Raw genomic sequence first — 16,330 nt, forward strand, 5'->3', positions numbered from 1 at the left:
AAAAAAAAAAAAAACCAGTGAGTGTATCACGTGACCACTAGAGCCAATCATCGACAGAGTTCAGGTTGTTCCAGGTGCTGCTGGAACAATGGTCTGCGTAGCCAGCTCAGGACTAAACCTACACCAAACAAAAGGTCATTGACGGATATTTTTCTACTTGACAGAAGGAAAAGGAGACGGGTGGCCAATGGCTAAAGTTGTGGCTGCTTTAATATTGTTGTGCTCGGGATTCCTTGTTTTCGGTACGAATTATACTTTTAACTTCAATTAAACTTTATGTATTCGTTTGAAAACTTAGTCCGCCGAGAACCAGATATGTTTTCTGTTGATATGTTATGAATGATTGTTATTACAAAGTAAAACTGACGGAAAGAACATCACGATGCTGGTTGTATCAAGGCAGCGCACGCGCGGTCAAGGTGTGCGGTGTCCTGGAGTCACGTGCTGTTACCTGGCAACAAGAAGTACACATAGAACTGGACTTCGGACCTGGATACTTCTGTTTGAACAGTAGTTCTTGAACCACATTCAGGTCCAACGCAAATCTAACATTTCAAAATATTTTATATTAAGATTCTTTTATTTTTTCATGAACGTATACCTATTAATGAGTTTAGGCATTACATGGCAATCTAAACCCCATAAAAATGTTATTAAAATATTGAAAACATGTATATTTCCTGGACGACTTGTATTGGCTAAAACCCAGGAGATATTTACTTGTGAAAGTTTGAGCTTCTGTTACCAGTTCTTTTAAAGTCCTTTACATGGTTTTGTTTGTTTTTCAACACAATCACGTTTCCATACACTTTACTAAAGCTGACTACTATTTTAATTCCTCAAAATCTCCATCAATTGATCAATTAAATTCAGACACACCGTGGAAATACTTGATCATTTTGTTTAGACGCGAAAATAATGCATGATTACATAATGGCCAAATACCTTTCAATGTTTATTCAGTTGCTGGGTTTTACTTGCAAATTTTACATAAACTTATTTGTAAGATTGTAAACTGTCAGGTACTGAGTAAACATAACTGGGAGAGAAGACTCTGAAAAGGTTCCTTCTTAAGTTCCTAATCTAATATCTTGTGTTGTTTTTATTTACAGGCCAGAGTTGTGTGGACGAGGGCCGATTTAAAGAGCACGTGCTCTATGCAGGGCAGCAAGAACCTTCATATATACTAAAGTGTCCTCTGCAGCCTGCTCTGTCCCAAAGTGTCCCTGAAATCCAGCTGACCTGGTTGAAGGACTGTCAGCAGCTGCAGAAACAGGTGGGGAAGAATTTTCTGGAGTTTACCAGTGTAAGCATAAAGGACGAAGGAAATTACACGTGCATGCAAGAAGGAAATGGCACAGCACTGTTCACAGTGCGCCTCAAAGTGAAGGGTGAGAATTACCTCCATGTTTTTTTAGAACTGAACTAATCTCAGAACTGTCTTTCATACATGCTTTTGGTGTCTTCTTCAAATTTAAAGGACATCATGACATTAAATGAACGAGTTTGAGAGGTTTCCAGCTTCTCATTGTTTGCAACTCTCACAGTTAACGGTTTCATGCCTTTAGACTCTCGGTGCTCCCAAGCTCCAGTGTTTAAAACAAATGGTGGTCCAACTAAACTCTGGAGGAAGACTGGATCCAGCGTGGTATTGAACTGCACGGCTCTACTTCTCTGGGATCCATCAGAGGATCGATGCGAAACCACCCTGCTGTGGAGCAAAGCTGGCCAGTCTCTCACCAACCACACGGGCCTCTTCCACAACACGTCATCATGGTCACTGGACACTTTTGAGATATCGGTTTCCTTTTAGTGCACTTGCATCATCGTTAGAGCTTTTGGGAGGTGATATAATAAAGTTTTCTTGTCTTTGTCATTAGGTCCCCTGCTAATGGGCAGCTGATTGTTAGCAGTCTGCTTGAGATCACCTTCATAGAACCTGAAGATTTTGGACTCTATAGCTGTACATCCAGGAACTTGTCTTCATACTTCAGCATCCAGAATTCAAGTAAGACAAGTTAGGACACATGATCGATTTGTCTCCTGTAAAAAAATGCAGACTATTAGATCTAAGCTTTATTTTTACATCTGTACTTCACAATGTGTCATTGTGTGGTTAAGGTGTGCCCTTCTTACTGGAATACATTTGACTTGAATCTCATGATCTGGAAGTAAAACTTTCACATTAAAAATCTTTTATCACCAGCAAAAGTTGGTGCTTAGCAATGATTGCAAGAGGCGATGGTGGCACAGGAGTTAGGTGCTTGCCCCGTAATCTGAAGGTTGCAGGTTCGAGCCCCGCTCAGTTTGTTGCTGTCATTGTGTCCTTGGGCAAGACATTTAACCCCCCTTGCCTGCTGGTGGTGGTCAGAGGGACCGGTGACACCTGTGCTCGGCAGCCTGGTCTCTGTCAGTGTGCCCCACATTGTAGCTCATCCCCATCAGCGTGTGAATGTGTGTGTGAGTGACTGATTGTGTTGTAAAGCACCTTCCAGGACTCTAGAAGGCGCTATATCAAATACAGGCCATTTGCCATTGGTTCAAGTTTTAATATGTACTTTTCACATTAATTAGCCAGTCTAGACGTCCAAAACAAAATTCGTCCCTTCTAATTTCACCCTTGCTGGTGCACGTGTGTAAGCATCGCACATGTGTTTGTAATAAAACATTTATTTCTGATTATTGTGGCTAGGCAGTCCCAGCCACACAGCTGCTGTCAGTGCAGCCATCACCCTCCTCCTCCTGTTGGGTGTAGCAGCACTTGTGTACACCAGATGTCACCTGAACTTTAAACTCTGGTACAAGAACTCTTATGGAGACTTCGAACTCAATGGTGAGTCTTGTTAAAGCAAACTGAAGTTGATGCTGTCTCGTTTAATGTAGTTTTAACCCAAGTGGTGTGTTTGTGTGTCTCCATGTCCAGATGGGAAATTATATGATGCCTACATCTCCTATGTTAACAATGACTATGACAGGAAGTTTATCAACTTTATTCTCAAACCACATTTGGAAAATAAAAGTGGGTATAAAGTGCACCTCAATGAGAACGAGATCCTACCTGGATCAGGTAATGTCCCGCAAAATGAGCGTGCATTTACATAATCACAGTTTTCATAACTCATTATTGTTGTTACCAAATTAAAATTTTATTTTTTAACCAATCCCTGATAAGTAAATATGCTTGCTTTGTATTTGTGTCTAGAGCCGTCTGCGGAGCTCCTAGTGAACATGAGTCGCTCCCGCCGTCTCATAGTGCTGCTCTCACATGCATATCTCCAGCAGGATTGGTGCACTATGAATTTCAGGTCGGACTTACGCAGGTTTATTTATGCATTAATGGTTTCAGCGAAGAAATATAAAGAGTTACATAAATGTAGCTGCATTATACAAGCACACCACTTGAGGTCAGTGTTGCATGTGAATCGTTAACTGCAGCTTCTCACTGTGTTGTTGCTTCATTTCAGACAGGGTCTCCTGCACTTGCTGGAGTTGTGCCAGCAGCCTATACTGATCATGTTGGAGGGCCAGCCCAGATGCATGAATCAAGAGGTCAGGGAGCAGCTCGCTGAGCACCAGCACCGCCTCACCATACTCACTTGGAGGCAGAATTCTGTGGTAAGATTCAAAATGAAGTGGTTCCATTTTGTTTTATCTTTTTAAATGGGTGCACATTATTCTGGAACATAACCAAAACAAGTGATTACAATAATCTAACCCTTAATAGAACCCCATCATTAGAGGTATTTGGTTGACCAGATCTAAACCTTACAAAGACCAGTTTGCTTAACCCTCCCACTGTCTTTATGGGTGACCCTGTGAGGAAAGTTGACCATTGAGCATGCAGGATTGATGGTTTATCCCGTGAGGTCCACGTGGCAGGGATGAGGAGCGAGCATTACCTCACCCCTGCCATGTGGACCTCAAGGGATAAACCATCAATCCTGCGCAATGGTCAACTTTCCTCGCGGGGTCACCCATTAGGGCAGTGGGAGGGTTAAAGCAATTCTAACTCAAAAACAAGCTTGGAGTGTTTTTACCTTTCTTAGTTTTTACTTTAAATACTTAAATTACTTGTATTTGTTCAGTTCGTGAAGGGTCAGATTCACATTTGTCCATTACTGAGTTTAGTGTGAATCAGGAGTTTGAAGGGTGGAATGCTTTTTTGTTTCATATACAACAGTCCTAAAGTTTAGATTCAAATGCTGCCTGCTTCTGATTGGTACCTAAAATGAGTGACGGCCTATTTGTGAAACTGAGAACTTCCTGTTTTAAACCAATGAGAAGACCTCCAGTGAAAACGGTCCAAACCTGTCAGGAGAAAGACAACCAGCTCCATGTGATTCCTTTGGTGTGGCTGGGTTAGGGGGCTATAGTTGTCAGTCACTTTAATTATAGTCTACATCTAATTATACACACAGTGTAATAAAAAAAAATAAACACATGCTTGAAACTTGATTCAGTGGAACAGATTTATTATCATTGCCTTGTTTTTATGGGATGTTAAACTTAAAAACTGGTCGTTCTACTCATTTTAAATATTTATGTAATGCATTTTTTGGGAAAGTATATTTTATTTAACTTAAGTGATCTATGTAAAGGCTCTGGACTTCATAAAACTGACTAACAGCAGGATGGATTTGGTGTTTAGACTCCTTCGTCAGTCTTCTGGAAGGAATTAGCCTTAGCCATGCCTCGCAGAGTGGTCCTCCGTAATGAGTCTGCAGGAGACCCTCAGACTGTGCTGCAGGATGACAAAGACCCCATGCTGACCCTTGACCCGGACTACCTGGACTGCCGCTCAGACATTGATCCAGCTGGAGATCTAGGTAAGAGCAGCAGTTTCTGAATAAGCAGTTATGGTTTACTGATGGGTTGTTTTATTCTATTTACCAGATGTGTTTTCATACAAATCACATTCAGTGAAATGCTCATGTAAATGTACCAGTAAATACTGGTTTGTGATCAATTTACATTGCACGTGCACACGCACATTTTAAAAGATGTATTAAAGATGCATTTTAAGAAATGTATGGCATATTTCTTTGGTACAAATTGGTTTTGACTTACCATACCGTACCATAGTTTATTTATATAGCACGTTTAAAACGCAGCATGGGAGCTGCTCAAAGTGCTGCACAGGCTAAAACAAAACACGACCAATCCAAGGAACTAAAACAGAAGATAAGAATACCAATCAAGAAGAAGAAGAAGAAAAGATCTTTTCTATAGCACATCTCAAGATAAAAATCACAAGCAATAAAAAGCAGTTAAACATGAGGAATACTAAGAACACATTAAAACAAAAACACAATAAAACACTAAAATGAGTCACTGTCTTTTAAAACTTTTTTTTCCTGTCTCTGCTGCAGGGCTTCGGCTCCCTGTGTACAGGTCTCTGAGCGCTAAAGCTCCGATCCTCCCAGCTGCTGAACCAAATCCTGACATTGATGTGTCGGATCTAGGATCACGAAGCTATGCCGCTCGCTGTGATTTCTACTGCTTGGTCACTAAAGAGGATGTGTGATTTCTACTCATCTCTGAAACTATCACACTTACATTTTGTCATGTTTTTGTGTGTTACTGAAATCTATGTGCCAATTCTGTTTTCTTGTTTTCACAAACCAATACCTTTTTAACCCTCTGGAGGCAGGCGTTGCAGATTTGCAACATTAAAACCTACCTACCTGGCTACTCCTCATACGTATTTCATGAGCATTTTTTAACTCAGAAGTACCCGTGAACAACTTAGTTGTTCGTCCTTTTATCAAAACTTATTTTGAGCCTGAGAGGGTTAATGCTAATGAGTTTTGCACTGTAGTACCATGTTGAAAAACAACTTGGTGAATATGTTCATTTTGGGTTGATTTGTCACCTTATTTACATCAAAGAGTAATGATGAAAAATCTGTTTTGAGAAGAAATGAAATCAGAGCCTAAGTAAGGGAGCAGTAGGAAAATGTATTTGTTCCTGTCTGAGACGTAAATATGCAAACAGGGCGTTGGTCCACATTTGTTCCAGACACACACAAGACAAAAAAAAAAAAAAAAAAACTTTGCGGGTGTCCTTTATTAGCTTTTAAATTGGGTGACAAATTTATGTGGATGAAACATGAAAAGCAACTGTTAAAAACCCCAACATGATCACAATTAAAGCAACTGAGCAATAGCAAACAATTCCAACATTTAACGTGTCATTTTTGAAATATGTGTTTTTACACAATGCAAATAATGTCTGTACTGAGATAATCATGAAAGGTGCTCAAACATAGTCATTTATAGGCCTAAGAAATAAATCTGCTTAAAACAAAACACTTTCCATTTTTATTTCTGATACACTTTCACCAGCTGATTACACTTAATATAAAAGGTTTTATGCTTTATGAAGCATGCAAGAAATTGGCAAAGTCAAACAGAAAGTACTTATCCCCTTAAAGAAAATGTATTTACAGCCACACTACTATTAATCTTTAGTTTACATTAAACATAAAAATTTTTTGACTATTTAAAAAGTTCACAAATACAAAACTGTAAAAGCAAAACTATATTTACAAGGATTTTTATGTTTTTGTATTCAGGCATTTAAACATGTACACCAGCAAGAAGGTACGTGTGCCTATAAAGTAGACTTTTTTAAAGAGCAAGTCACCCCCAAATAAACTTGTTTTTGCTGATAAACTAAATAAACGAGTGTTTAATCGTGCTGCAGACACGTGTCGTCAATAATTTGGCACTTCAGTGCATCTTAGTTAAAATTTAAATATTCTGCCTAAAACTGGCAGTGTTGCGCCGTTGTCAGGCAAAAACTGCACTGTATTTTCATTTAAATCTGCCACCGCTATTGGCTAAGAGGTATGCTATGATGTAAACTGGTACATTATGATGTCACAATGCTGTCGTGAGCCTGTGTGCGTATTTGTTAGCAGATCCGCCCTCTCGGTCTGCCAGGCAACAGCATTTGTTGCATTTTTCAAACATGAAGTGGGAGTGGAGTTAGACTCTGGTAGGGGTTGACTTGCTCTTTAAATGGTTTATTTGAATGTATGGTTTTCGGACTATTAAATCCCTGACATGACGCTGTACAAACAGTATTTAGAGTACATGATATAGATGCACATGTTGGTATAAGAGTGCAAAGCTCTGCACCAATGTCCGTTGTGTTGCACAAGCATGAAAAAGTCTCGTTTCCCCATTGGTCACCTTTGTGCTTGAGATCTCCCCACACTTTCTTGCAGATAAACACCAGAACCTTGCTTTAGTTTTGGTCATCGACTTTAAAGTCATCTTTTTCGTATGACTGTAACAAAGAAAAAATAGATTAATACTTTTTATTTTTATAGGACAAAGCATACATTTACTGGATTTCCTGTTTATGTGTGTTAAAACAGCTCAACTGGTTTACTGAGGACTGACCTTCAAACTAAACGACAAGCACCTAACTGAGCCAACATGTTCAACTATTCACTGTGTCAATCGTTTGATTCCGCAGCAAGCCACAGAGTTGAACGTTAAAGATGTTCCATGACAAGTATTAATGCATTTTTGTTCTGCTAGGACTTGTTCATGAAGTAACAAACTGAACACCACACCTTTGGGAGTGGCGAGAGGTGATCAGTAGAGAGCTGCAAAATCTCAGAGTTCAGCCCTGTCACATGGACGTGTGTGTGAGAGCGATAGATGGATAATCTAAGAAATATGGCTTTTGAACATGTGCCATCTGACAAAGAAACGGCAGACGTAAGAACTGTATCATTGTCTTTCTATATAAAACACACACACACACACACACGAATGAGGGTGGGGCATCTTGGCAAGAATGCATCATGTTTTTTCAGTCCACACTGATCAAAATTTAACTTCTTCCCATTGACGTTAAAAAGACAGAAAACTCTTCTGACAGCATCTTGAACAAGCTGCACGTCATAGGTCTAAGAGAAAGTAATTGTTTTTGTCTTATGCATTTAATTGAATGACTTTGTAATTAATTAAACTAAAATCAGTGGCATACCTTAAACATAGTTTACATTTCAGTATAAGACAGTTGCCATTGGTGTTTGTGGGTTTGCATTTCTGTAACTAGACATCAGTCAGAAGCACTCCTGTCTGAAGCTTGCAGAGAATCTCAGTGTTCTGACTTGTTCTGACTCTCAAAAACATTTTTCTAAGAAAATAAAATGCTGGTGCAGACAAGCCTGCTGCAGAATGAACACAGGTGGATGAAATCCATCCTAAAAACTAGCTATCTGGATAAATTATGAACAGGAAGCTTATCTAATATAGATAGAGCTTTAAACAACCTCAATTTGGAAAAACAGAAATAGGTTCTGACATGACGAGCAAACCGCTGGTCCAAGCAAATTCAGGATCAAAGTCAGATATAATTACCTCCCATACCTTTGGCTGACTGATTATTTTTTTTTCCACAGAGTCTTTAAATATTTATGTTCCTCACTGTATACTCCTGCCAGAAACAAGAGGTTCAGCTTGCAGTCTCTTACGAATTTCAAATATTGTCTTAAGTGCCACAATGATAGAGTTTCAGTCTCTAAATGCTCCCACTGGGCCAGGTCATAGACAATAACAACACTGCCTACCATTGTTATGCAGAAGACACCCAGATCTATCTAGCTCTATCGCCTAGACTCACTCTGTCAGTGCCTAGAGCAGGTTAATGACTGGATGCAATCAAGTTTCCTTCAGTTAAACAAGGACAAGGCTGAAGTTATTATCTTTGGAAATAAGGATAGAACGGAAGCATTTTCTCAACTTAGCCCCAAAGAAATAAAGACAAAGACTTCAGTGAGAAATCTTGGTGTTACCATTGATTCAGGCTTGAGCTTTACTGGTCATATTAAAGCTATAACTAGATCAGCGTTTTATCATCTCCATCAATTAGCAAGACTCAGATGTCTCGTGTCAAAACCTAGAGGCCTAAAGAAACTCATTCATGCTTTCATCTCCAGAAAGCTGGACTATTGCAATGGTCTTCTAACTGGTCTCCCCAAAACAGCTGTAAAACTAACGCAGCTTATTCAGAATGCTGCTGCTAGAGTCTTAACGAAAACCGAGCACATCACTCCTGTTCTTAGATCTCTACACTGGCTTCCAGTAAACTACAGAATTGACTTCAAAGTGATTTTACTAGTCTACAAATCTCTCAGTGGCATGGGGCCAAAATACATTTTGGATCTCCTTCCTACACATAGGCCTAGCAGGGCTCTCCGATCCTTGGGAAACAGTCAGCTTGTAGAAGTCCGGGTCAGAACCAAACAGGGTGAAGCTGCTTTAAGTCACTATGCTGCACACAGATGGAATCAGCTTCCCAATTACCTGAAATGTGCCCCAACTCTAGTAACTTTAAAATCAAAATAAAAAACCTTCAAGCATTCATCAGCCTTTGAATAAATGCGTCTTATGCTGCATTTTCTGCACTGTAACTGCTACCCTTTTGACTATGACTTTCATCTGTTTTTTGAATCTAAAATAAAAATCTGCATTTCTTTGTTTGATTTATTCTGTTTGCTGTTCTTACTTCTGTAAAGCACTTTGAATTGCCTTTGTGTTTGAAATGTGCTATACAAATAAAGATGCCTTGTCTTTCTCAATGGCTGGTCCTAGGCTGTGCAACAGCCTTCCATTGCATCTAAGGACGACTCATAGAACAGCTTATTGTTGTATTCTCATCCACTTTTATTGTTTCTCATATCTGTGGGTTTTAGTACCGCTGTGTTCTATGTATTTGTATTTCACCACTACTGTTTCATTGTTGAGTGCAGTTTGTTGCCTTTGCTTCTGTCTTGTACAGCACTTTGGAGTGTGTCAGCAACAGTAAAATGTGCTGTATACATACAATTGACAGCCTTCTCCACCCATTCCAACAAGATTGCACACGCTTCTTCACCTCTTTTCATACACTCTCTTGCTTTGGATCATAGACCATAAGTACTGTAAGTCCTCTACCTTCTTTCCTTCTACATTCTGTAACATTACCATTTCCTTTGTGTCCTCCTCATTTACACACATTCTCTTTTTTGCTGTGACTAATCTTGATTCATCTCTTTTCCTGTACATATCTCCACCTCTAGCTTTTCCTGTACCTGCACCCTGCTCTCACTGCAGATCATATCATCCACAAACATCGTAGTCCATGGAGACTTCTGTCTACCACCATCTATCAGTCATCACCGAAGCAAACAAGAAGGGGCAGCATAGCCGATCCATGATACAGTCCCACCTCCCCCTTGAAGAGAGGGTGCTCGCTGCAGAACTACTAAGGTGGAGCTGCACCAGAGTCAGCCCCGCCCATTCACGCAAACTCAGCCTAGCCCACTGACTTCTTCGGTTTTTGTTTTTTAACCTTATCGCAAACTAACCTGACCCACATGAATTACGGCTGTTACTAGTTTACAGTTGTTAATGCTATGTTCTATGCTCCAATTAAACAAGATAAATATAACTTGCTACATGACAAAGCCTGAATATATCCCGAAACGAAAAGGTTTCTTTTAGCAAATATATGCCCACAGCCGCTCCAATAAAAGTGGCCTGCAACAGTATTTAAGGCTTGTTGTGTGGGCTCTGGTAGTCCAGTGGCAAGATCTTCTGACTTAAGTTTTGCTTTCCTCTCAGCTGATGCTGGTTGGACTCTCGGTGGGGTCGGCAGCAATCTATTTAGCCAGCAGAAACATTTAATTTGTTTATATTTTAGTTGTAATGTTTATTTTCTGCAAAATGTTCATGTCTCTAAATGTTCTTTGAATTTGGTCGTTCCTAAACAGCATTTTAGTTGAAACTCTGCTCACAAATGGACTCACACTGGCTAAATAAACAAATAAATAAAAAAAAAAAACACATTAGTCATTATATTTTAAATGGTATACCAATAAATGGTTGTAAACATAGTACTGGCAAGTGTAGCAAGAAAGGAAGAAGAAAAGTTTGAGCCGATACTGGGAGGCGAACCTGCACAAAACTGCATGCCAATCTGACTGCATAACCACTTCACCACTACGGCTGATAACAAACAAGTGGCGTTACATGTAATTGTGCCATCCAGTGTGTCTTTGTAGATGGGATGTATGGTTTTTCCGGCGGTGTCTCAGTAGAAGTCATTTTAGAAATAATTTGTCAGAAAATTCACAGAATATCCAGATTTGAGAACCAAGACCAGACACACTTCGGGGGAGGAGACCAAATTGAAGCTGAGATGAGAGGAAAATGTGTGAATGAGGCCAAAAATGGCTTTGGCATGTTTCTTATGAGGAAATGACAATATAACATGATAAAAAGTTCCAAAAGTTAGATTTTTAATTAGACTAAACCTTTACAAAAACTGTTCAGTTAACCTCTCAACTCCGTCCTCAATCTTGCATTTTGGATGATATTAGCTATAACACCCTCTTTGGTTCCAGAATACTATCAAGTCTGACAACTGGAAGGAATTGGACGGACTCTGATGGAATGGGCGGGGCTGACTCTGGTGCAGCTCCACCTTCTGGTGCAGCTCCGCCTTTGTGGTTCTGCAGGGAGCACTACTTGGCCTTGAACTCCTCTGTCACTCCTGCAGCGCACCTCAATGATGTCTCACAGCTCTCGTGTGCTCCTCAGACCTCAGGCACCACAGCTCCTCTCTTGGCACCCTGTCATTGTCTTTTTCGAACTCTACAAAGAAGCACTGCAGCTCCCTCTGACCTTCTTTTTTACTTCATCTCTATCCTTAAAGCAAAAAAGCTTCTGTAGTGGTCGTTCTTGGCATGAAACCATGCTGCTGCAGCTCACTTCACCCTGGGGATCTGCTGCATTAAGTCATCTAGCTCACTCCAGAATTTCTGCTCACATTCTCCTTAAAGACGATGCCTACTCCATTCCTCTTTGTTTCTAGACCATGGTAGAACAACTTATACCCTTCTCCTAAACTTCTAACCTTGCTACCTGGTTTTCTGACCACATCCACCTTGCTTCCCTGCATCATAGTTCCAAAACTAAGTCCAGATTTTCAGTTTTACACTCTTGCATTTCCTCTTTTTCTCTGCCTACAAACACACCTTCGTACTCTACACCGCTGACCAACAATAGCCCAATTTCCACCAGCACCCTGTAGGTCAAATGCACCAGTGGTGATCATTGTTAACCCAGCCCTCGACTGATCCGACATAACATTCATGTTTATGATTCACAAAGTTAATTTACATTGGGCTTTAATGTTAAAAGTCCCATTAGTCGTCACACACTGGTGAAATTATTGCTCTGCATTTGACCCATCCCCTGGGGGAGCGGTAAACTGCAGACAAGGCCGCACTCGGGAACTATTTGGTGGTTCAACCCCCCAATCCAACCCGTTAATGCTGAGTGTCAAGCATAGAGGCATTGGGTCCCATTTTTAAAGTCTGTGGTATGAGCCGACTGTGGATTTGAACCCACGATCTCCCAGTCTCAGGGAAGCCACTCTTACCACTAGGCAACTAAACCACACTGAGCTGGTGTAGATCTGATCTTTAGATCAGATGCATGGTGTTTACCGATGCAAATAAGCTGAATTTTATGTAAATAACCTTAACTCATTCACTGCCATTGACGACTAAAGTCGTCATTTTAGATCCAACCGTTCACTGCCAATGACGACTAAAGTCGTCATTTGCATTTTTTATTGCTTGAGCATCGGAATGAGCCCCCGCGCTGAGAGAACAAACATCTCAGCCCTGAAGCCGATCTTCATCCGCATACGTCACAGATCACGTGATCAGGAAGCAACACATCCATGTGTTTGGAGATCGTTTTGGGCCGTTCCTGTAAAAAAAGTGAGGCGCGAACCGGAAAAGCATCTGCCGATCACAATTCAACAACGGATTATGAAAGAACGGATAACGCTCGAAACACACAGCTTCTTCCTGATGTAAGAGGTGAGTCTCCTCTTTGTTTAGGTTGTTTTGGCATCGACATCATGCTAGAGCGCAACGTTCTGTGACTCTTAAAAAAACAGTAAAAATGGTGAGAAACGCTGGCAGTGAAGGCCGTTAGCGATCAGGAAACGGCTGGCAGTGAATGAGTTAAAATGAAGGTTATTTATATAAAATATGGAGTGTAGTAAGTGTTATAAAATTTATTCTGGAAGAAATGCTAAAATAATTTTGAAATTTGAGATGAATTTACCAAACCAGGAGTCCAGTTGTCTGGTCAGAACAAATTTTATTTCTCAAAATAATGGTCATTAACATAAATATAATGTGGAAATAAAAAAGAAGAGGAAATGAAAGAGGTTCTCTCTGGAACATTTTCCTGGATCCACCACTCATTAAGTGCTTGCACATTTTGCAGCAGAACACCACTGGTGTGAGAGGTTCTCCGTTCAATATCAAAGAAGGAGAAACAGCCAGCTGCTACCACTTTAACTTTAGGACAAACTAACGAGTCCCAAAAAGAAAAAGGAAATAAAAGGACGTTCGGACGTAAAACATGTGGATTTGGCGTTCTCTCTGTTAGTGTGGCAATGTGGGTTCTGGTACCAGAGGGGTGTCGTCTAGGGATGATAGCCAGAAGGAGGGGTGAGAGTTTAGTGACTGTTCAACCCTTTAGGCCCTAGACCTTTTTTCTTTGGGCCCTGGCGCCTCCCAATTGGGGACCTTTGGAGTTTCATGTCTCAAGTGTCAGTGATTGTTTGCATTCCCCGAGCACAGATACAATCAAAACTGTTTAGATTGTAAACAAAGCAATTTTTGGTTTCTGATACATTAAGATAAAATAATACTTGAGCTTTATTTTAGAAGAGCTGCCCTGTGTGAAAGTGTCAACAGGATGGAGGTTGTGAGTTCAAATTCCATTTAGGAAATTTAGTCAATTGTTTTATTTATTCCAGGAGTCCTCAACTAAATGTGTTCGTTTTTTTCCCCACCAGACACCAGTGAAGGCCAGATGCTCTTCTAAAATAAAGTTCAAACATCATTGTATCTTAATTTAATACAATTTAAAATGGCCTCGTTTCCCATCCGGGCTGTTTGATTGTGGTTTTAGTTGTGTTTGGAGAATGTGGACAGTTGTAGATGTTTGGGACATGAAACTGTAGAGGCCCACAATTGGGGGGCGTTAGGGTTAAACAGGTTAAAATCTAGCTTGCTTTGAAGATTTGCTTGAGCACCTTTATTATCACCGAGTGATAATAAAGGCGCTAAAGCACTTTTGAAAATGTTTTAGTACACTTATATTTCTAAAATGTTCAGCTGTTATCTTCAAACATCCCAGATCCATTTTCAGAAAAAACAGCTAATGTTGCATATTTGATTCCAGTCGTGATTTATTAGCTCATTCATACTCAATCCTGCAGAGGCGGAAGCTTCTTCATCTTTATACTCCATCTTTAAAACTCCAATGGAGCTTTTAGTGTGGAATCCTACCTCCTGGGACTTCCCCATCTGGGTTATGCACTAAGACGTCACCGGACATGTTCAATAAGGCTTTTAAACTTCCATTATGTTCATTTTTCAAACTACTTACTGTAAATCATCCTTGTTGTTTTCCAAGTCATATCTTGGTTCATTTAGTTGCCTCTTACCTTCAAGAGTTGGCTGCGCAGTTGCTTGTAAACATACATGTTGGAGAGGACTGTGGCTGCTGCTCTGGCTATTTTGATCCCGTCGGCGCTGGAAAACACGTCCTCACATGTTAACACGTGATACGATTAACAGACTGAATGTGATGTGAGAAATAAAGCAGTGCAGTATCAGTCAGCTGAGACATTACAGACCTGCTGCCGTGCTCCTTCTTCAGTGTCATCAGTTTTTCTAATCCAGAAGCAGCGAGGACGTTTCTGGCACCATCAATGTTGCCAACCACCACGTTATTGAGAGTAGCCAAGATGTTAACCGCCACTTCACTGGAGTTCCCTTTACGTTTCGTTGCATCTTCTGGTAGCTTATTTAATAGAGTCTTAATCGCAGCCTTGTCTGAATAAAACAATGCAAAAGAAAAAAAAATTAAAATGTTAAAAATGGCCCAAATCATCTAATTTTATATAAAAAAATAAAGGTGTTCTCACGTTTGCCATTATTTCTCCTCTCAACATTTAAACCAGCAATTAAAACTGTTAAAGCTCATTTATTTCGGGAATGAAAACCCTTTAAACTACATTTAATGTCGTTTTAAACTACAATTACATGATCTAAAGGAGTAGTTTACCTTTCACCATAAAATTGAGCACAAAGTGACAAATCCAATACTCATTAAAGTATTTTATAAACACAACACTAATTTAAAAGATCTAAAAGTAATTAATGTACTTTTACTCTTCAGTAAAATGTGCAAATATGAAATAAAGACTAACCAAAATTATCGTAGTCTTTGCGGCTCAGATTATTAAACAAGCCTGTAAGCGGTCGCAGCTCAGAATCCCTTTCGCCTCGCGTGAGATCGAGCAGGGTATACATAGATTTCTGCTCCTTCTTCACCAACCAGCTGGACAGCACAGAGGCCCACTGCAAGGTGCAGTAACAAGGGTTAAGCATGATACAAAACATTGTATATATATATTTTTTGTTATTTTTGCCCACCTTTGAATCTCCAGATGTGATGTTCTGTAAAGCTCCCAGGGTTGCCTCACGTACTGTGGAGTTGATTTCACATTCCCTCAAAACTTCCAGGTACAAAGACAAAATCTTAGTGTTGCACAGCCACTCCACATCCTTCGGTTCCTTTATAATTTCCACCAGTCGAGTGTCACTCTTTTTCTGTCATTTAATGGACGACACGCGGAGTCAGTATAAAAAAAAACAACAGTTTTGTCAATGCGGACATGTGCACATACTTGTGCCTTTTTGCTCCGAGGAGTGAAACAGCCGACAGTCGACGTCTGCGTCTGCTTGCCCTGATCTCGGGTGTTTCCATTCAGGCGTGCATCAAGAGATGGAGGGAGGTCGGAATACAGCTGGTAGGAGAGGTTCCTCAAGATGCACATTGTGTTCTCCATCCCCTGAGATGCAAACACAGGCAGATGAATACAGAGAGCAGGCCAGCGTTTAAACAGAGAAAAAGAAAACACTTCCACTCTCACCTTTTCTTCTATGAGGTTTTTTAAAAGGGCGAACTTCGTGTATCTCACCAAAGAATCCACCAGATTTCTGGTTTCACGCATTTTTTTACGGACTGAATCTTTCCCAGAGCTCAGATTCCTGCACACAGAGCATGAAGGTGTTTAGAGTGTCAGGTCCATACATGGTGTCACTTTGAAATACAGCAGCAGTGACGTGTAGGGGCATCAACAAAGAAATCTCTAGATCGGAACAGAATGAAAGCAACTTAAGATCAGAGCCATGCCATATTTGTGTCAGGTGTTAGGTGATTTGACA

The 16,330-nt window shown here is 40.3% G+C and overlaps 2 protein-coding genes across 4 annotated transcripts in view; one reads left to right on the forward strand and one right to left on the reverse strand.

Annotated features, from left to right (window-relative positions):
* On the forward strand, positions 1-6,308 carry sigirr (single immunoglobulin and toll-interleukin 1 receptor (TIR) domain). Of its 2 annotated transcripts, none has more exons than XM_015964274.2 (10): positions 1-134; positions 1,113-1,391; positions 1,569-1,776; positions 1,881-2,008; positions 2,693-2,833; positions 2,924-3,067; positions 3,203-3,305; positions 3,465-3,615; positions 4,649-4,826; positions 5,370-6,308. In XM_015964274.2, the coding sequence occupies exons 1-10, from the start codon at positions 89-91 to the stop codon at positions 5,522-5,524; spliced, it is 1,533 nt and encodes a 510-aa protein (XP_015819760.1). In that variant the 5' UTR covers positions 1-88; the 3' UTR covers positions 5,525-6,308. The 2 variants fall into 2 exon arrangements, with proteins under 2 accessions (XP_015819760.1, XP_015819759.1); XM_015964273.3 differs by having other exon boundaries at positions 28-242.
* pkp3a (plakophilin 3a) overlaps positions 6,049-16,330 on the reverse strand; it is a 24,805-nt gene continuing 14,523 nt past the window's right edge. For both annotated transcript variants that reach the window (XM_015964272.3, XM_054732990.2), the window contains 7 exons: positions 16,036-16,153; positions 15,790-15,954; positions 15,536-15,712; positions 15,310-15,460; positions 14,734-14,932; positions 14,542-14,629; positions 6,049-7,293 (listed from right to left, as the gene is read on the reverse strand). In XM_015964272.3, the coding sequence (XP_015819758.1) occupies positions 7,252-7,293; positions 14,542-14,629; positions 14,734-14,932; positions 15,310-15,460; positions 15,536-15,712; positions 15,790-15,954; positions 16,036-16,153 (940 nt within the window). In that variant the 3' untranslated portion in view covers positions 6,049-7,251. The remainder of the gene's footprint in view (positions 7,294-14,541; positions 14,630-14,733; positions 14,933-15,309; positions 15,461-15,535; positions 15,713-15,789; positions 15,955-16,035; positions 16,154-16,330) is intronic.

The sequence above is a fragment of the Nothobranchius furzeri genome, chromosome 4 (assembly GCF_043380555.1).
Source record: "Nothobranchius furzeri strain GRZ-AD chromosome 4, NfurGRZ-RIMD1, whole genome shotgun sequence".
Lineage (NCBI taxonomy): Eukaryota > Metazoa > Chordata > Actinopteri > Cyprinodontiformes > Nothobranchiidae > Nothobranchius > Nothobranchius furzeri.

Coding starts and splice junctions, on each gene's coding strand:
- sigirr (XM_015964273.3), top strand. CDS start 188: ATGGCTAAAGTTGTGGCTGCTTTAATATTGTTGTGCTCGGGATTCCTT. Junction 1,392..1,568: donor AGTGCGCCTCAAAGTGAAGG/GTGAGAATTACC, acceptor TCATGCCTTTAG/ACTCTCGGTGCTCCCAAGCT. Junction 3,616..4,648: donor CTTGGAGGCAGAATTCTGTG/GTAAGATTCAAA, acceptor TTTGGTGTTTAG/ACTCCTTCGTCAGTCTTCTG.